Raw genomic sequence first — 20,878 nt, 5'->3', positions numbered from 1 at the left:
ATGCTGGCCACATGACCCAGAAAAACTGTTTGCGGAGAAACGCCGGCTCCCTCGGCCTTTAAAGCAAGATGAGCGCTGCAACCCCAGAGTCGTTTGCGACTGGACTTAACTGTCGGGGGTCCGTTTACATTTTCAAACCCCTTAGCTTGTTTGCAAAAGGCAGTACCACAAAATTAAAAAAAAGGGGGGGAACACCTCATCTTCCAGACATGCCATGTGGCAACCTGACTTCTGCCCCCTGCACAGAATACATTTCCCTGCGTTCTGGAGCCCTGACTGTGCATGACTCCGGGATCTGGAGATGCTTAAGACAAGAGGAATATGCTGGTTTCAGGCATCTGCACATGGGCAGGGTTGGGAACAGCCACATATTGTTAGGGTGGAGGTAGTGGTGTAGCCCTGCTGCTCCCTTCCACACACTCAGTAGCTTAGTTGGTGGAGCACGAGACTCTTAACCTCAGGCTTGTGGGTTCGAGCCCCACGTTGGGTAAAAATATTCCTGCATTTCAGGGGGTTGGACTAGATGACCCTAATGGTCCCTTCCAACTCTACAATTCTGTGATTTTTAAGTAAGTCGTGCCCAAAGAGGCCTTTTGTACCCTATTGAAATATGAAGTTGAACGACTTAACTATATAGCAAAGAAAGCCATTTCACCAATGTGGTAAATTGCCACTCCTAACTGGGGAAATCCCTCCTTTTGGGTCTTTGGCCAGATCTTTTCACAGGTGTGAGAAGCTTTCAAGGGGAGCAAAGCTTCGAGGAACTTGCCTGCTTCTCCCTGAATGAGCGCTTGTTTTTGGACCGGACGTTGTTGCTGTATCGCATCATCATGAAATTCTTCTGCTTCTTCTTCTCTTTGTTGGTGGAGCTGGCAAAAGGGTTCAGCTTAGATTTCTTCTTCACAAATTCTTTCCTGCCCGTCTTGCCAGCCTAAAAGCAAAAGGGGGAGGAAAGAAAAACCCCGCTAAAACTCACACACACAAACTATTCTCTTACTTGTTTTAAAATATATGAAAAATAACACTTTGTAGCCAATGCACCATCATAAAAACAATTCAAGGTTGCTAGAATAGGCGTAGCTTTAGGTCGGGGTTAACGTCTGGCAAGGCCACTGTTATGTGACTTCAATGGGAGAACTTGGGAGTTTCTTCCAGTTGCGAAGTGGAAATAGAAATCAGTTAGAAATGGGACTGAGAAGCTAGACATGAGCAACCCTGGAAAGATAGACCGTTTAATACACCCATGGACTTCCGTGTGTTTAGGGCTAAGAATAATTTTATTTTTTTGCAGCCAGGCATTTCGGAGCTTCTGAGAAAGAGATGTTAAATTTAGCAATCAACACACAGTTATGACACTTGATTCGAGTTGCGTAACACTTCCTCTTTCCCCCAGTTCTGCTGCTTTGCATAATACTGGTCTTGCTCATCATGAGACTGGCATGGACCCTGAAGCCAGCATCTAAAAATCTCATCTTCCTGAACACAAGAAGAGTCTTGCTGGATCACACCAAATGCCCACTCAGTCCAGCTGTCATAGTTGATCCTGCGAGATCCTGCCCTCACAGTGGCCAAGCACATGTGAAGCCCTTAAGCAGGGTTGCCTGAGAGCAACAACAACCATCTCATTTGTGATTCCCAGCAACCAGTTTTCAAACAGCCATTTTTCTCTAATAGCTACTTATTCCCCGTGAATTTGTCACGAACCTCTTTTGAAACCACCCAAATTGGGGCCAGATCTGCCTGGCCATCATTTCAAGCATAAACGAAACTGTTTGGACAGAACGCCTCACCATTGCTGTGGCCAGCCGCGTCTCTTTATCAGACTTGGGTTTCTTGTGAAGATGCTCGATGTCCCTGAGCGAAAGCAGCTCTCCCCTGAAAAGAGCAAATGCAATAATAAGGCCTCATGCGTCAACTATTTTTTCCCCCATTTAGAAAAACAATGACAGGCCCACTGACACTGCACAAACTTTAGGGGCTGGAGCAAATCATAGGAACTTTGTGCACAGGTTCCACACACTGGCTACCAATTAAATCCCGGGCCCAATTCAAAGTGCTGGTTTTGACCTATAAAAGCTAAATGGCTCAGGACCACAATACCTCAAGGACCACCCAGTGGCGTAGCGTGGGTTGTCAGCACCCAGGGCAAGGCAAGTAATTTGTGCCCCCTAACCCATGAGCCAGGTAGGGGCAGAGAGCTGCGAGTGCGAGACCCCCAAGTGTTGCGCCCGGTGCGGCCGGCCCCCCCAGCACCCCCCACGCTACGCCACTGGGACCACCTCCTCCCATATGAACCTACCCGGACCCTGAAATCATCTTCTGAGGCCCTCCTTCGTGCGCCTCCTCCTAAAGAGGTCCAGAGTGTGGCAACAAGAGAAAGGCCTTCTCTGCAGTGGCTCCCCGTCTGTGGAATGCTCCCCCCAGGGAAGTTCACCTGGCACCTTCATTACATACCTTTAGGCGCCAGGCAAAAACGTTCCCTTTTAACCAGGCCTTTGGTTGATCTGATTGATATCATATGCCCTTTTAAAATGTGGCTCTTTTTTGTGGGTGAGGGGCTATTGGGTTGTTGTTGTTATGTATTTTTTGGTTTTATATTTTGTTTTTGGACGTGGGTGGCACTGTGGGTTAAACCACAGAGCCTAAGACTTGCCGATCAGAGGGTCAATGGTTCAAAAACCTGTGATGGGGTGAGCTCCCGTTGCTCAGTCCCTGCTCCTGCCAACCTAGCAGTTTGAAAGCACGCCAGTGCAAGTAGATAAATAGGTACCGTTCCGGCGGGAAGGTAAACGGCATTTCCGTGCACTGCTCTGGTTTGCCAGAAGCGGCTTAGTCATGCTGGCCACATGACCCGGAAGCTGTACGCTGGCTCCCTCGGCCAATAAAGCGAGATAAGCGCCGCAACCCCAGAGTCGGCCACGACTGGACCTAATAGTCAGGGGTCCCTTTACCTTTACCTTGATTTTATTCTGTGAACCACCCTGAGACCCCCAGGTATAGGGCGGTATATAATTTCAATTAATAATAATAATAATAATAAATAATTTACCTGGACTCCTCCTCATTCTCTATTTCAATGTTTTTCCTCTTTGCTGCCTTGCCAGGGGCAGACTTCAGTTCCTTGCTAAGCTGGGCCAGGCGGATTTTCTGGAACTCCTCCTGGGTGAGGAGTCTGCTGCTGCTGACAGCTGTCGCCTTGGCCTTCCGCTCTTCCACAGGCATGCTTTCGATTTGTTCTGCCTTTAAAGCAAAAGTGCACACGGAATCTGAGTATGGTGTTTTATTGCTAAGTGACTCCACCCTGTGGCAGTTATGCATTTGTACACCAGGCTCTGCCAGGACTCAGAATTTGGACCACAGAGGCCCCGCCGCGTCCGTGTTTCCAGGGTTCCGGACTAGCACACTAGCCTCAGCAACACAGGCGTGTGGATTTAAGTCAGTTTCACCACCAACACTTCCCAGCTTCTTGATGAAATGCTGTTGTGCAAATGCACCCAACAAGCAACTCTGTGCATGGATTTTAAAGATGTTTTTGCTAAAATGCAGCAGCAGCAGCAGCAACTCACTAGCTTTTGCTGTTCCTCGTCGGAGGAATGATGCACGTCAACCCATTCTCCATCCTCGTCATCTTCCTCCTCAGCAGAACTGGCAGTCTCCCAGCCATCTGCAATGGAGGAGAAAAGATGTTGGAAGCTAGAAATCACCCAGCCCTAATTGTAAGAGTCACACACAGATGATCACAGCCAAGCACACACATGTAAGGTACCCTCCCCATCTCTAATAATAATAATAATAATAATAATAATAATAATAATAATTTATTATTTATACCCTGCCCGTCTGGCTGGGTTTCCCCAGCCACTCTGGGCAGTTCCCAATCGAGTGTTAAAAACAATACAGCATTAAATATTAAAAACTTCCCTAAACAGGTAAGGCGCCACTACCGAGAAGGCCCTCTGCCTGGTTGCCTCTAACCTCACTTCTCGCATTGAGGGAACTGCCAGAAGGCCCTCGGAGCTGGATCTCAGTGTCTGGGCTGAACGATGGGGGTGGAGATGCTCCTTCAGGACCGAGGCCATTTAGGGCTTTAAAGGTCAGCACCAACACTTTAAATTGTGCTCGGAAACGTACTGGGAGCCAATGCAGATCTCTCAGGACCGGTGTTATGTGGTCTTGGTGGCTGCTCCCAGTCACCAGTCTAGCTGCTGCATTCTGGATTAATTGCAGTTTCTGGGTCACCTTCAAAGGTAGCCCCACGTAGAGCACATTGAAGTAGTCCAAGCGGGAGATAACTAGAGCATGCACCACTCTGGCGAGACAGTCTGCAGGCATGAACTATGTAATACCCCTCTCCCATCTCTCACCTGCGAGGACCCAGTTATATCCCAGAGAGGCTTTCATGGAGGGTGGAAAGGCAGGTATAAAACTACAGTGGTACCTCGGGTTACATACGCTTCAGGTTACAGACTCTGTTAACCCAGAAATAGTGCTTCAGGTTAAGAACTTTGCTTCAGGTTGAGAACAGAAATTGTGCTCCGGTGGCGCAGCAGCAGCGGGAGGCCCCATTAGCTAAAGTGGTGCTTCAGGTTAAGAACAGTTTCAGGTTAAGAACGGACCTCCGGAACGAATTAAGTACTTAACCCGAGGTACCACTGTACTTCCATCCATCCAGACACTCCCAACCACATAATGCCTTGAACAATACAGCCTCAGTTACTTATCAGCACCGGCAGCAAATGTAAACATCAGACATAGACAACTAAGCACTTCCTGTTTGCGAAGGTACTTGCAGAAGTTGAGGAAATCTATCCTGAAATGGACCAAGCTGGCTTACTCTCCCTCTAACACCAACATGGCACCTGCAGAGACCTTTCCTGGCACCCACAGGGTCTCTCTGTCCCCCTTGCTAAAGTTTGACATGAAAGAAGCCAGCCAAAATAGGCCGCATGGTGCGTTGTGATGCCAGCATCGCTTTGCAAATGTGCCCGCAGGCCCAGAGCAGTGGGAGACCTCCAGAAACGCAAAAGCAAAACTAACCTCCTTCCAGATCCCCGTCTCCTCCCTTATTCTCAAGTTCTAGGACTTCAGCTCCTGGGATGTAGTCTTTGGCATCCAAAGCCCCGTATTCGTGGATTTTGGCCTCCGACGTGGCTTCTGTTGGTTTACCCTAAGAGCAATCCAAGCGTTCATGTTTTAAAAGGAGCAACACATTCTGGCTACAAACTGCACAGGAGTAATTTATTTGAGACAAAATATTGTAATCCACAAGGTGTAGTGACAGTCACAGACTTGGATGGCTTTGTGTGTTCTGCTGAGTGAGGCTCCTGTCAGTACAGGGTTTCCTTTTTAAGTCAGCGGAGTCACCCAGAATCTTCTTTTTCACGTCATCTGTCAGTGAATTCCCATGTGGGAATAAACACCTCACCCATTCCAGCTCTGCTTAATGTATTTATTGAAGAATTAACACTACAACTTAAACAACTACAGTCGTACCTTGGAACCTGAACGCCCTGGAACTCGGACATTTTGGCCCCCGAACACCGCAAACCCAGAAGTGATTGTTCCAGTTTGCGAACGTTCTTTTGAACCCTAACGTCCAACGAGGCTTCCGATTGGCTGCAGGAGCTTCCTGCAGCCAATCAGAAGCTGCAATTTGGTTTTCGAACGGACTTCTGGAACGGATTCCGTTTGACTTCCAAGGTACGACTATAATGGTCTAAGGAAAAATTAAGTACGGAAAATCATTTCTCATCTCTAGTCTTCAGTCACCTGGGCAAAGTAACAGCCACACATCTCTCCTTCAGAGCATGTCTAATAAAGAAGTCGGTCACTAAGGAGACCCTGTTGCTAGGGAAGACCTGTTGCTGGGAGAAAATGTGTTGCTAGGGGCAAAAATATGCAAAGATCATTTCAAGTCTATTTTTAAACTATCTCTAACAGCTCCTGTTTTCCGAGGAAAGCTCTCTGCCTTGCCCTCCATGAAAGCAGACAGAATCTGCAGGTTGCAGAACAATCCCTTTCCCTAATATGTCCGAAACAACATACAACCACATCCTACTATTTCATTCAGCCACGAGGCAGTTAATATTCCAGAGATGCACTTTATCAAGTGTTTAACAAACTAGTTATCGCACTAGCATTGAAAACTCAAGGCATGCTTTACCCGGAATTTTTTCTGCAGCATCTTTGGATTGAGCGACCGGAACAAATGTATCAACGTTCTCGCCGACATCATTACATCTGCAGAGAAAAATGGGACTGAATCGAAGACGTTCTCAGGGCAGGGTTCAGACTGACTATAAAGCACATTTCTCAATTAAACTAGCTTTTCTCCTGGAAGTCGCTTTCCATTTTTCACGGAAACAAATGAAAAGGGCACCCAAACTCTCAATAAAATAAAAATGAACTAAAATATCATAGGCAAATAAAATATTCACGGAGTCAATGGAATCAAAGAAACCCAGCAATTCTTTGAATAAGCAGCCGGCACATGGGACAGAGCACAGCGTAGACTTAATAGGCTCCTAGTTCTCATGAACCAACAGGGAGAGAAACCCAAATATGTCCTTAAATCAAATACGTTCCTATGTAAAGTAGCAAACTTACTCTTGTTTTTATGGGATCTGTACTGCGCCAGGTCTTGCAGCAAGTCTTCCGTCATGGCCAGAGGGCATCTAGCAGATATCTCTTTAATAGCATTAATCCTGGAAAAATTAAAGACATTAAAAAATATCAAACCATGGTAAAATTATGGTATGCTTGAAAAGTGTGGAAGCAACTAAAAATCTGCTCTAGAAAAAGCTGGAATCTGCAAGTTGCATAGGCAAATCCACTTATTTTCCATTGTTTAAACTGCTTCGTGAGTAATGGCAAATTGCTATTCAGTGGAAGTTGTAGTACAAGATGAAAACTAAGAATCAAAACACACATTCCTAACAGGAAATAGAAGCACTTCCGCTCACTCGGGTCTCCGGCTCTTTGGGGACTACAATTCCCATCATCCCTCACCACTGGTCCTGCTAGCAAGGGATGATGGGAGTTGTAGTCCAAAAACAGCTGGAGACCCAAGTTTGGGAAACTCTTGTCTAGGCACTTCCCACCCATATTCACGCATATCCAAGCTCAGACGTCCCTGAGCTTTAGAGTTTTACTTACCCGACGGTCATCACTTCCGCAGAGTTTTTTTCCGTGACAAAGTTGTTGGCTATTGTCATCAGCACTGACTGGACAATCTGGCGATAAAGGAAGCGAAGAGGTAAGACAGATCCAGATTTGCCGACGCTGGTGTTTTAACTGCATTCATCACCACCCATGAACATACACGCAAGCGTACAAATGCACTTTAAAAGCTTAAACAGAGCATCTTCCCTTTATCTTCTAGGCGACTTAACACTAGAAAAGTTACTTCCATGCAGGAGACAAAAACAGGTCAAAGCAACTACCATCCTTGCCTGCAAGTCTGCAAGAAACGCATAGGGCACACCCAAAACACTTTGAAAAGGGTCAGTAGCAGCGTTGCAGGTGTCTACACAATATGGAGAGCCAGTGTGGTGTAGTGGTTAAGAGCGGTAGTCTCGTAATCTGGGGAACCGGGTTCGCGTCTCCGCTCCCCCACATGCAGCTGCTGGGTGACCTTGGGCCAGTCACACTTCTGTGAAGTCTCTCAGCCCCACTCACCCCACAGAGTGTTTGTTGTGGGGGAGGAAGGGAAAGGATAATGTTAGCTGCTTTGAGACTCCTTCGGGTAGTGATAAAGCAGGATATCAAATCCAAACTCTTCTATCAAAGTAAACACATCCATGGGCAATTGTCACACGAGGCCATTAGCACTTGGAGTACCCAGTTATTTATTGTGTAGAAGGCGTCTTCCAGTTAGGGCTGTTTGTGGATGCAACCAAAGGGTAATGAGAATGAGCTGCTTTGAATTTGGCAGGTTTCAGCCAAAGCCAATTAACATCATTTAATGTGTTGATACGAATGGAAGTTGTTAAAACTGCAGTTGCGATATAAGGGATTGTTATTTTGACTGGAGTGTAATTGGAATTTATAAGCAGAAATGAAGTAAACCATCAAACCATCAATTCTAGAATGCGAGGGGCCACCTAAATTGTATAATTTGGCATCTCAATGATTGGTATTATTAATTGTTTTATAACTTGGCATTGTTATAATGAGGTTATAATTGGATTATTTTAACTGAAAACAATTAAAAAACGATTATATATAAAACCGACAAAGACAATTGACAAGAGTTTGCCAGACTGGATGAAAATGGGTAGCTGTACAAGCAAAAGCTTGCAAACTTCACGCCGCAGTTATGACGAAGGAGGAAAGAGGTGTGGCAGAGAGGGAAGCGTGTGAGCCCAAGGCTCGCTGTGGCTGGATCTTGCCACACTAAATGGTGGCTTGGTGAGATACCCATCTCAACATGGCCACTGAAAGCCTGAAGGCTCAGGAGTTGCTTCCCTTTGCCCTTTCCCGGCCCTTGGAAAGATCCATGTGATTTGGAAAGCGTGTCTGATGAAGACCTGGGAGACCCCAGTTCAAATGCTAACTCAGTCACGAAGCTCGACTTGAGCTAGTTACTGTCTCTCTCAGGATGACCTACCTCACAGGCTTGTTGTGAGGAGAAAGTAGAGAGGGGGGAACCACATACACTCCCTCGAGCTTCTTGGAAAGGCAAAATGTAATAAATAAATGATCGAATAAATGAATTACACACCTCAGGTGGGACAAGTTGATGGGAGGACTGTGCAGCAAAGAGGAGAATCTTGGTAACTTCTAGAAGGGGAAAGCAAAAGAGAAATAGGCTGTTGTAGAGATGGGGAAAATACAGATACAATTTCAAATTGGGGTAGCCTCCAAAACGGAAGGGATATTAGGTGCAAAGGAAGCTGCCTACACAAAGCCAAGGTTATTATGAACATCTCAGTAAAGGCAAAGGGACCCCTGACTATTAGGTCCAGTCATGGATGACTCTGGGGTTGTGGTGCTCATCTCGCTTTACTGGCCAAGGAAGCCAGTTTACAGCTTCCAGGTCATGTGGCCAGCATGACTAAGCCACTTCTGGCGAACCAGAACAGTGCACGGAAATGCCGTTTACCTTCCTGCCAGAGTGGTACCTATTTATCTACTTGCGCTTTGACGTGCTTTAGAACCGCACAGTACTGTCTACAATAGACAGTATTGGTCTGACATGGTGCAAGACAGAATCTTGCCATTGCTGCAGATGGCAAAGGTAAAGGACCCCTGGACAGTTTAGTCAAAGGTGACTATGGGGTTGCGGCGCTCATCTCGCTTTCAGGCCGAGGGAGCGGGCGTTTGTCCGCAGACAGCTTTCTGGGTCATGTGGCCAGCATGACTAAACCACTTCTGGCGCAACAGGACACCATGACAGAAACCAGACCGCATGAAAATGCCGTTTACCTTCCCACCAGAGCAGTACCTATTTATCTACTTGCGCTGGCGTGCTTTTGAACTGCTAGGTTGACAGGAGGTAGTACAGAGCAACGGGAGCTCACTCTGTTGCGGGGATTCGAACCACTGACCTTCTGATCGGCAAGCCCAAGAGGCTCAGTGGTTTCGACCACAGCGCCACCCATGTGACCACTTACCTCTCTGGTGTGGCTGCAGGAATCGTTGCAGGAAAGGGTAGTAGTTGAAGAGGAAAAGCTGGGGAGACAAAGAGCACCCACAAGATGTCAAATGGGCACCTTCATTTCTCGCCCCGGGTGAACTACTAAATATCCAGATCTCTGGGGAACGGAGGGTGTGCCATTGGAAGAGGGACTTGGGGCAAAGCCAGCAGCTACAATGGCATCAGTAGCAGGTGGAAACTCTGATTTCAAGAATGTTGGAGCTACAGCACCAGCCCAGCCCAGTAAAGGGAAGATAATTAGAGCAAAAAGCAATCTTTGGTTGCTCAACACAGTGTAATGGTGTCCTTAGGTCGCAATCACGCCATACAGTTAAAGCATTTTGATGCCACTCTAAGCAGCCATGGCTTTCCCCCTAAGAATTCTGGGAGTTGTAGTTTGTGAAGGGTGCTGAGAGTTGTTAGGAGACCACCTATTCCCCCCTCAAAGAGTTACAATTCCCAGCTGCAGCTCAGGGCTGGGGGGTGGCGGGGAGAGGGACCGAATCTGGTTTTTCTAAGAACTGCTCTTTATCAAAGGAAAGACAGCCAGCAGGGCCACTGACATCAGTTATAACTTTAAGAGCTGGTCTGTGAGCCTGCTGTTTACCTCCTCCCTCCCATTCCTTTTTTCCTCACGTGCCATGCCTTCAATGACATCCTTTTTGGATAAAGAATGGGGTTATAAATGCTCAAAAAGCGTTATTCATAATCACATCATGACAGCAATCATAACGTTTTCATATGTGAATATTCATAAATGAAAACACACACACACTTTTAAGAAATGTGGTTGTATATACAGAGAATGCCTGATATTTTATGTATCCATATAACAAAATTTACACACCACTTGACTCTACCAAAAAGCTTTAAGCTTTTAGAACATCAAAGCTGTTCAGAACATGAAAATGACCAGTGAAAAAGAATTTTATAGATATTAAAAGTATGTAGAAGTTTTAAATCATTTTAGTACTCTTAAAAGCTCCCTTAACTTGAAGAAGTCTGTACCCCCATCCCAAATATCTGACAGCTTTTCTACATGTGCTGAAAACTTCACTAAGCGTACAGATTTCTTCCTACCTCGTGGATTCCAACGAGCCTAGAAATCAGATCCATAAGCATCATTTTCACTTCAAACCTCTCCTTTGAAGTTTCCAGCTGCTTCAAAAGTTTCTCTGAGAAGTCTAAAGAAAGTAAAAAAGGAACCAAGGAAGAAGGGAGGGGAGTAGAGTTAGAGGAGAAGAAGAAAACTCAGAAAAGAAATCCTTAAGTCACTAGCATCACTGAGGGCTTTTTAAGTGAGTGGTTGTCTCAGATCTCCATCCTCCGCTAATCTAAAAATGTACGGCCGCTGGCTGTGAGGAGTAACCACAAAATCAACAGGACCTTTTGCCATTCAGGGGCTCCTCCTCCCCACACAGCTTCTGTGAGAATGGAAAAAACATTCTCACAGCTTCTGTGAGAATGTCCAATAGGTGCATTTTTGCTGAGGAGCTACAGGGAAATTCTGTTCCCCCTTGGGGGCAGTTTTGTCACAGTGCAGGAGTCAGGGTACCCATTGGTTTTAGGTGGAATAACAATGTCTTCCAGGTCAAGTGTCCCACTGACCTAATGGTAGAGCCGTATCCTGCTACACCCAGCACCTAAATCCCTTTAAGTTCTCAACTTTTCCTATTCTGCTTCAATATCATCCTCCGCAAAGAGCACATCTGTCAAGAACTTGCCTTGTGGGTCGTGGATTAAGTGAATTGCTGAGAAGTTGAACACCTCTGGCTTCCGCTTTTTCTTATGTTTCTGTGTGATGGGGGAAAACAGGAGAGAGCAACGTTCAGCAAGAAATGAGAACTCAAAGGTAAAGGTACCCCTGACTGTTGGGTTCAGTCGTGGATGACTATGGGGTTGTGGCGCTCATCTCACTCTATAGGCTGAGGGAGCTGGTGTTTGTCCGCAGACAACTTACTTCTGGCGAACCAGAGCAGCACACGGAAACGCCGTTTACCTTCCCGCCGGAGTGGTACCTATTTATCTACTTGCATTTTGACATGCTTTCAAACAGCTAGGTGGGCAGGAGCAGGGACCAAACAATGGGAACTCACCGGCAACCTTCTGATCGTAAATAACTATACGACTTTTAGAAGACACCTGAAGGCAGACCTGTATAGGGACGTTTTTAATGTTTCATTATGCTTTTATATTTGTTGGAATCCGCCCAGAGTGGCTGGGGCAACCCAGTCAGATGGGCGGGTTACAAATAATAAAATTTTAATCGTTATCTATTTAATGAGCTTCAAAGCTGAGTGGGGATTTGAGCCCAGGTCACTCTGGCAAACTTCCAAGCATCGACCTGCTGGACCGCTCTGCCTCTCGCTGCTCACCTTTAAGACTTGCATCGCTTTCTCCAGCTTCTTCTTGTTCTTGGTGGTCTTCCTTCCCGTAGAGTATCGCACCATTAAGTCCCTTGCTGTGGGGCCATCGTCCTTGGAAAGGAATATCAGAGATAGAAGAGTGGTTTAACTCTCAAAACAAAGCCTTGCACTGGGGAAAGAATGTAGTCATATCCTGCTGAACCGTAAAGTAATTCTGTCTGTCACCCAGAATAGTAATAGTAGTAATAATAATAATAATAATAATAATAATAATAATTTTTAAAAATTTGTATCCCGCCCTCCCCAACCAAAGCCGGGCTCAGAGCGGCTAACAACAGTAACACAGTTTACATAAAATTGCAATCTATTAGTTGAAATACATTCTAAAATCAATTCAGAATCAAATCAATTCAGAATCAAATTAATGGCAACCATTGGGCTAGAGTTCTATGAGGAGGGGGTAAGACTGTGCCTTGGCCAAAGGCCTGGTGGAACAGCTCTGTCTTGCAGGTCCTGTGGAAAGATGTCAAGTCCCGCAAGGTCTCTTGTGACTGAGCGTTCCACCAGATCGGGGCCACAGCTGAAAAAGCCCTGGCTTTGGTTGAGGCCAGCCTAAGCTCCCTGTGGCCCGGGACCTCCAAGATGTTTTTGTTTGAAAACTGTAAGGTCCTCCATGGGACATACCAGGAGAGGCAGTCCCGTAGGTACGAGGGTCCTAGGCCGTATAGAGCTTTAAAGGTTAAAACCATTCCATCAGGCTGCCTCAGTGGAAGAGATGGGGAGCAAGGCTCACTCCATCAAGCTCAGCTGAAAAAGCAGCTCCATCAGGCACCTCCTGCCCCAGAGCTGTTTATATGCCAGCTCATCATTTTAAGAACTACTACTTAAGAATTGGTGCCTGAGTTTGCTCCCGGCCCTTGCATGCTGTGTTTCTGGGTTTTTTGTTTTGATTATAAGCCTGCGAGCAGGGACTGTCTTGCTTTTAATTGAATGTAAGCCACTCTAGGGGGCTTTTCAGCACAGGGCACAAACAAAATGAAATAATTTTGTGCACCTTTCTTCCATCATGGAGTCCTTAACTTGCACAGCAGTGCAACATCAAAGTCAATGGAATTTAAATTCTACAAAACACCCATAATCAGAATTCATTGCCCTGAAGAGTTCACTGCCCTTTCTACATTTGAACATATAGATTATAAGCATCCATACCTTTTAGACATATCCTACACATTTAAGTTAGGATCACTGGAATATTGATACTGTTAACGTCAGCAGAATTTTTTTTTACTCTTTTAATAGTAGCAAGAAATAATATAATATAATATAATATAATATAATATAATATAATATAATATAATATAATATAATATAATATAATATAATATAATATAATACAATACAATACTATAATATAATATAATATAATATAATATAATATAATTATATAATATAATATAGCATATGGAGAGTTTTAATCTGGAAGAAAAGTCTGGATTTAAAAAAATTCCTAGTCCCCTCCATATAAAATCAGAAAGAAAAAGCTTCTCCTTAATTCCTGGGTCCCCTGCCCCCAGAGTTATTTTGTTTCTTAAACAGAGAAGCAATTGGAAAATGAGTTCTGAAAGAATACTGTCCAGGCATATGTACCTGTGGCACATTCCTGGCATCGCTTTTACCTCCTCCATGAGGAACTAGCACAAAGCCATCGCCCCAGATGCACTAACCTCTGATTCTGAATCGCTGTCTCTTTTCTCATCTTCGTCCTTCCCAAGGAAAAATTTCAAGCCAGCAACTAGTATCTGAATAGCCGCGAGATGCGTGGATCGGGGAGAGAAGCGCACAAGAAGGAGAAAACGGTTATTTTTACAGCCAGCTTCTGGCACGTGAGCCTGGGTGGAGACCAGGCTCATTCTTGGAGCGCTAACCTTGGGTCTGGGGACCAAATGCAGTTCTCGAAGTCTCTCTAACTGAACTTGGGATACAACTCAGGCCATTCCCTTTACTCTGTTTCACACCATCATTGAATGTCGCTGCCTGGATGGGATGTGTACTTGAATTCTGATAATGCCTCTTGATCGTCCGAGATAAGAGTAGGATGTGCAAATGTGTATAGAAACCAGCCTACTGTACAAAGGTAAATTTAGTATTCATTGCTCCATCTCCTTTTCCCTCTGGCCTGGCCACAACTGTCATGTAGGTCCCAGGTGGCTGCCCAGAAGGAAACGTGGTCTGTGGGCTGAAGAAGGTTCCCTGCCCTCATTTTATACAACCCTCTGCCTATAAAGGTGCCACAAAAATCTGCTGCTGGTTTTGCTGCAACCGATTAATAATTATTTACTGTAACTGATTTCTTATACGCCACTTAAAGCCAGAATAAACCCTCAGGGGTTCAACAATGTTGTGGAATTGGTTACAGTCAAGCCTTGGTTTTCTAACGTCTTGGCTGCCGAACGTCTTGGAAGCCGCAAGCCGAAAACCCGAAGTGAATGCTTCCGTTTTTGAACGCGCCTCAGAAGTTCAACGGTTTCCGAGGTGCATCTCCCAATTTTCTCCATTGAACTTGCTGACAGCCCTTTGATCCTCGGTTTTCAATTATTTTAGAAAACCGAGGTTTCACTGCAGGCTTCCTCAACCTTAACCCTCCAGATGTTTTTGGCCTACAACTCCCATGATCCCTAGCTAGCAGGACCAGTGGTCATGGACGATGGGAATTGTAGTCTCAAAACATCTGGAGGGCCAAGGTTGAGGAAGCCTGTTCCACTGTATCAGTTGTGGAATAAACTGTAAATTAAAATGCACTGCAACTAAAACGCATGATAAACAATCCTATTAAAACACAATATGGCTACCCTGCTAGAATTTGTACAAAACAAAATAAAGCTAAAATAGTTTCTTACCTTTGTGACTTTGGAAAAGCAGGCGGTGGTGATGACATTCACGGTCTTGGCATCATTCCTGGAGAAATAAATAAAGTGTTCACACCCTGGAATAATGAACAATGGCAACTTGAACGCATCACATTTTATCTTCTATTGCAGTTCCTCACGGGTTTCTTTCCCATCTCAGCCACCTACCAGATGTTCCTCCTGTATAGCTCTATCATCACATCCAGCGAGATCTTGGCTGCCGTTGGATTGCTGTCTTGCAGCATAGTGTACATAAAGTTCTGAAGGGTCTGGGGAGAGAGAGAAAAAAGAGGGGGAAAGGTTTCGCAAGAAAGAATTCTGTCCCGCACAAACCAGAATTCGAAGCAGAAACCACAACCTACCGTGTTCAGCTTGTTGTTTTTGTGTTTTGCGTTAATGTTCTTGATATCCGTCACAATGTGGGTGTACAGCGTCTGCCAAAAATAAGAACGTTCAGCAACAGCGGGAACAAAGAGCTGGAAATACCCAGAGCTCCTTCAAAGAAAATAATCTAGAGCAGAAAGAGAGATGGGCATGTATGTGTGTTGGGTTGACTAGGCTCCACTGACCTTCGTGGCAGAGCTGTGATTTTAACCCAGGGCTCTCAGGGCTTTTCCCAGGACCCAGGTCGCTCTTGCAAAGACCTGCCCAGTAGCAGCCTCTAGCCCAGAATGGGGAACCCTTTTCACTGGGGGCTGCATGCCAGCAGTGAGTGAGCTCAAGTGAGAAGAGCAATGGATAAGACTTTTATCTGCGTAGCATAGGCTTCATTCCAGCCACACAAAAAGGAGAGGTTTGCATATTGAAGAGTGATCTTCACTGTTCAAGGTCCCGTTTCAGTCGAGCCAAAGTACTCAAGGAAACACAGAGCAAGGTGAGTTAGGGATCTAGCCTGGGGAGAGTCCCGAGGGCCAGGTAGAGAGATTTGGAGGTTCTCATTTGGCCCCCCGTTTCCCCTCCTCTACTCTAGCCCTTCTGTCCAGAGTGGTGTAGTGGTTAAGAGCGGTAGTCTCGTAATCTGGGGAACTGGATTCGCTTCCCCACTCCTCCACATGCAGCTGCTGGGTGACCTTGGGCTAGTCACACTTCTCTGAAGTCTCTCAGCCTCACGCACCTCACAGAGTGTTTGTTGTGGAGGAGGAAGGGAAAGGAGAATGTTAGCTGCTTTGAGATTCCTTCGGGTAGTGATAAAGCGGGATATCAAATCCAAACTCTTCTTTTTCTTCTTCTGTCCATCCTTCCTGTCTCTCCAGCTATGGTTCCTGCTTCCCCTTCTAGATTAATTCTCCTAGCAAGGACTGGCAGTGGACCCTCATCTGCCTTTGTGATTTGTATATGTTGGAACACTTCCATCAAACCCTCCTGAGGGCCCAGTGATTGGGGGGGGGGGGGAAGAACAGGGATGCTCTGCAGACTGCAGTTATCCTCCACCTCCAACCCCACACATATAAGGGTAAATGCAACAAACATGCCCCTGGCTAATGGGAGGAATGACAATTCACAGCAGGGAATTCAACCTCTTAAGAAGGGGTCCCAAGTCATGTAGGCAAGGTGCAAGCTCGCCTACGGTCCATTATTTTAAAACTGCATATTATGACCAAATAAGAAAGGACCGACAGGGAAAGTAACTTTGCTACTCACTTTTCGTAAAAATTTATCGTGGCAACGGAGGAGCTCAAAGAAAAGTTCCAGCAAGCTTGTGGGGTTGATAAGGTTCTTGTTTCTCAGCAGGATTAGAGCTTTGCAAAATGTCTGCAAATAGGGAAAGAAGTTACCGGTTACCAGTTATCAGGATTTATATTTTTTTTATACGCCACAAAAACTGCTTTTATGATATACGTACAAACATGGAGTCTGGTGCTCAACAATTCAGCAGTCTGAGTTTATCATCTTTCAATTTATTTTTAAAGGAAGTTTCTAGTCCTTATGTTCATAGGGATAAGCTTGAAAATGCGTATGTGACAAGTTCTCACATGCCTGCTCAACAGGACTGCTAGTGATCATTGAGCAGAACTTGAACAATCTCCATATGTCTTTGCTTGTCTGCTAGGAATTGCAATATTATGCAAAATCTACCTGTATTGCAAATGAAATTCGTATACTCTGTTCAACTCGCAAAACTGGTCATTTCTGGGAGCTGAGCTTTCACACAGTTGAGAATGACAACTGGCAATCCTTAACCAGGTTTTAACAAAAATGTTATATTGACAAATGTGCTGAGATTTTTGATTCAGTGATTTCTTTGTAGAGGTTTCCTTAAGGGAAGCTACAACATAGTAAGAACAATAATAAAACATACCGACATTGCCATTTCTTCCAGCTTCTAAACCCCAATGTATCAAGTCTCCCTATTCAACTGAACCCACATACACATGACCTTCAGTTGAACACCCCCCCCCATGTGCACTGGCATGGATTCTATGAGTTTGGAGCAAAATGTAAATTTTGTCACGCAGATGTAGAGAAAAAACATGGAGAAAGAATTGAAATGCATTGTACCACTGCAACCCCTTGGTACTGGAAAAGAAGAACTTCTTCCCAAATTGCAGGTGTCATGCCCTACAGAATTCCCTGCCCCAGATGAGGAAGTATTAGTTTTTTAACATCAGAGTCACCATTCGAAGATCTGCATCCAAGACTGTGTGATTGTAGGAGAGCAGTTCCTTCAGCTGCTGCGGAAAGTCTGCCAGGTACTCAGGATAGCAGTGGCCAACCTGTACAGAAAGAAGAGAAGCTTGACATAAAGTGGAAAGGCTGTATGTGTCCCTCCAGATACTGCTGGACTCCCAACAGGGGCGCTCTGTTTACATCAGAATTGTGGGTGCACTATGTGCAGGTGTGCGAATGTGACGTCACACTTCCACATTGCAGCGGCTCCACTTCCCCTCCTCTCCGCAGTCAGTGAGGCACCATTTTCCACCAGGAAGGACTCAAGAGGCAGAGAGACCCCTACCCACTGGAAAAGGGTGCCTCACTGGCTGGGTACAGAGGGCAGAGCTGAATTCTCTATTGGACGCAGCACCACTGCCGCCTTTTCTCATTGAGTGTGTGGGTGCCTGGTCCCACAATTATATTATACAGTGGTACCTGGGTTCCGGTAGTCTGCTCTAAAACCAAAGCTCTCCAAAAATCAGGGTACGCTTTCCCATAGAAAGTAATGCAAAATGGATTAATCCATTCCAGACTTTTAATAACAATCCCCCAAACAGCAATAAGATGGATTTTGCTATCTAACGAGACCACTGATCCATGAAATGAAAACAATAAACATTGTACTGCAGTCACAAAATCAATCAGTAGCTGAACCGGGTTCCACACAGTCACAAAAGAGTCACAGAAACACAAAATAAATAGCAAAAACAGACAGATCTCAGCGTAACACTCCAAACGGAAGGGTGGCTCTCAAATCGGAAGCGTAACACTCAAAACGGAGCATGTTCGACTTCCAAAAAAGGTTCGCAAACTGGAACACTTATTTCCGGGTTTCAGTGTTTCGGTTCCAAGTTGTTTGAGAACCAAGTTGTTTGAGAACCAAGATATCACTGTATTATAAACTCCAGCCCCCTGGAGTTGGCTCCTATGGACTCCAACTCCCATCAGTCCAAGTCAGCATGGCCAATGGTCAGAGGAGATGGGAGCCAGACATTGTTGAACAACTGGAGGGCCTCAGGACCTCCTCAAGATACACGTAAAGGAAGAAAGCAACCCTTAAAAAGCAATGCTGATAACGCAACAGATCTCAGAGGAAGAATGGAGAGCCTTTGATCCACAAGATGTTGGATATATTCTCTGACCACTGGGCATGCTGGCTGGAGCTGATGGGAACTGAGAATTCCACAGCATCTGGTCTCCTATTCCTGCATTACATTCATCATATCTGTTAGCACTCTTCCTCCGAGGAGTTTGTGGCAATGCATCTTTCATTTACCCTCGTGATAACCTTCTGAGTGAATTAGGTCAAGCATCCGGAGGGTGGCAATACAGGAACAGGGCCTTTTCTGCAGTGGCTCCCCATTTGTGGAATGCTCTCTCTAGGGAAGGTGGGCTTTAGGTGCTGGGTGAAAATGTTCCTTTTCCACCAGGCCTCAGGCTGATTTTCATCCTATGCCCTTTTAAACATGTTTGTAGGAGAAGGGGGTTATTGGCTTGTTTTTGTTATAATAATAAATAATAATATTTATACCCCCACCCATCTGGTTGGGTTTCCCCAGCCACTCTGGGCGGCTTCCAACCAAATATTAAAATACAGTAGTCCAAACATTAAAAGCTTCCCTAAACAGGGCTGCCTTCAGATGTCTTCTAAAAGTCTGGTAGTTATTGTTCTCTTTGACATTTGGTGGGAGGGCGTTCCACGGGGGGGGGGGGCGGGTTCTTCTTTTTATGGTGTATTTTGTGTTTTTTATCTTGTACTTTCATGCTGCAAACTGCCCTGTGATCTACCGATGAAGGGTGGCATACAAATTTTATAAATAAATATAAAACAAATAAATCAGAGCAAGGTCAAGCAATAAGCTTATTACAGACAGAGGAACATCAAAGCGATTGCTCTCTCTCTTTTTATTTTAGAGCAAACACATCATCAGTAAATAAAGTCTTCTCCAGCCGTTCCATTTCCTCCTGTCCGTAATAGTGGTTAAGGCTGAAAGGGAACTGAGAGCGACCTACACTAATCCAAGCAGAGCTTCCCATACCACACAAAGATTCTGCCATTTTACCTGTGCCAAGAACATCACTAGTTCAGCCAAATCTTTACTGGGCTTTGCTGGCTGCAGTTTGAATATCTCCACATTGGACTGGTAATGGCGATACTGCTGAAGAAACTGAAACACAGACAAAAAAGCGTTACTTCCCTCGCAGCTTATTTCACGTAGATGCTTTTAGCATCTGCATTTGAGATTTATTTTTTTTAAGACCTCAAAGCACGTACCCAAAATGGTAAAAACAATTTGGTATTGGCATCCGTCTGTCTAGGGAGCCTATGGAGTGCGCCTCCGGGGATGATGTCAATGAAATCGAGAAAAGCTCTCAACCCTTACTTTAAAAGCATGCAAAAGTGAAATTCCTAAAACAGATCAAAATCGCCGCAGCTTTCTAAGCACCTGGGTTTGCTCGTCTAAACAATGATGCTTTTTTTTTTAAGCCAGCGCCGCAAAGAGCACAGCGAAGGCGCCTGCCTGATCTCAAGAGGCAAGGAGTTCCAAAGGCGCAGGAAATGGGAATTATGTGACCCTTGGGCCTCACCTCCTCGGTGTACGAAGGCGGGTCCCGCTTGATCAGGTTCTGCAGCTGGGGCAGGTTGACGGGCAGCTTGTTGTTGTTGCGGCCGGCCATGGCTGCGGAGCGACGCGGACTCTGCTGGCTCCTTACCGGAAGAGCCGCGTGCGACGACCACTGGGCGCCGCCATCTTGGATCACGTGGCTACGGCCGCTGCGGAGGCTCAAAACACCTCCGAGCTCGACCGCTTATTGGAGAAGCAAGGATGGAGGCGGCGCCAGACGTTCTGTGCTGCAAAACTTTTTTGGTCTATTGGCTTTCAATCATTGCCTCCTTTTCTTTAGTTTACGGTTCTTTACTGCTTTCTTTCGTACGTTGCTGGCAATATAAGATTTATATTGCTAGAATCTAGAATCTAGAGTTGTGAGGGAACCCCAGAAACCATCTAGTCCAGCCCCTGCAGTGCAGGAATCTCGACTTCAGCACTCATGACAGGGGACCATCCAACCTCTGCTTAAAAACCTCCAGCGAGGGGAGAGCCCACCACCTCCCGAAGGAGCCCACTTATAATATTGTTTTGACACCTGTAGACATTTTTTCTGTCTTGTTTTACAATTTAATGAAGATTATTTTTAAAAGAAGCTACCAGCATGAGTTTGACCAAACTGCGGGAGGCAGCGGAAGACAGGAGTGCCTGGCGTGCTCTGGTCCATGGGGTCACGAAGAGTCGGACACAACTAAACAACAACAAAAA

General features: G+C 45.5%; 1 protein-coding gene across 2 annotated transcripts; it reads right to left on the bottom strand.

Moving 5' to 3' along the window:
• Positions 1–724: 724 nt before the first annotated feature.
• SDAD1 (SDA1 domain containing 1) lies at positions 725–20,307 on the bottom strand. Of its 2 annotated transcripts, XM_081924981.1 has the most exons (21): positions 20,151–20,305; positions 19,625–19,729; positions 17,525–17,623; positions 16,551–16,661; positions 15,272–15,343; positions 15,078–15,178; positions 14,901–14,958; positions 13,728–13,802; positions 12,013–12,114; positions 11,362–11,431; positions 10,718–10,821; positions 9,615–9,672; positions 8,723–8,781; positions 7,156–7,232; positions 6,607–6,704; positions 6,164–6,240; positions 5,038–5,167; positions 3,567–3,664; positions 3,050–3,240; positions 1,791–1,875; positions 725–931 (listed from the first exon to the last, which is right to left on the bottom strand). In XM_081924981.1, the coding sequence occupies exons 1-21, from the start codon at positions 20,238–20,240 to the stop codon at positions 740–742; spliced, it is 2,052 nt and encodes a 683-aa protein (XP_081781107.1). In that variant the 5' UTR covers positions 20,241–20,305; the 3' UTR covers positions 725–739. The 2 variants fall into 2 exon arrangements, with proteins under 2 accessions (XP_081781107.1, XP_081781108.1); XM_081924982.1 differs by lacking the exon at positions 17,525–17,623 and having other exon boundaries at positions 20,151–20,307.
• Positions 20,308–20,878: the final 571 nt, after the last annotated feature.

The sequence above is a fragment of the Podarcis melisellensis genome (assembly GCF_964234715.1).
Source record: "Podarcis melisellensis genome assembly, chromosome: 9".
Lineage (NCBI taxonomy): Eukaryota > Metazoa > Chordata > Lepidosauria > Squamata > Lacertidae > Podarcis > Podarcis melisellensis.
Note: the sequence above shows the minus strand (reverse complement) of the source record. Positions and strands in the feature narration are given on the sequence as shown.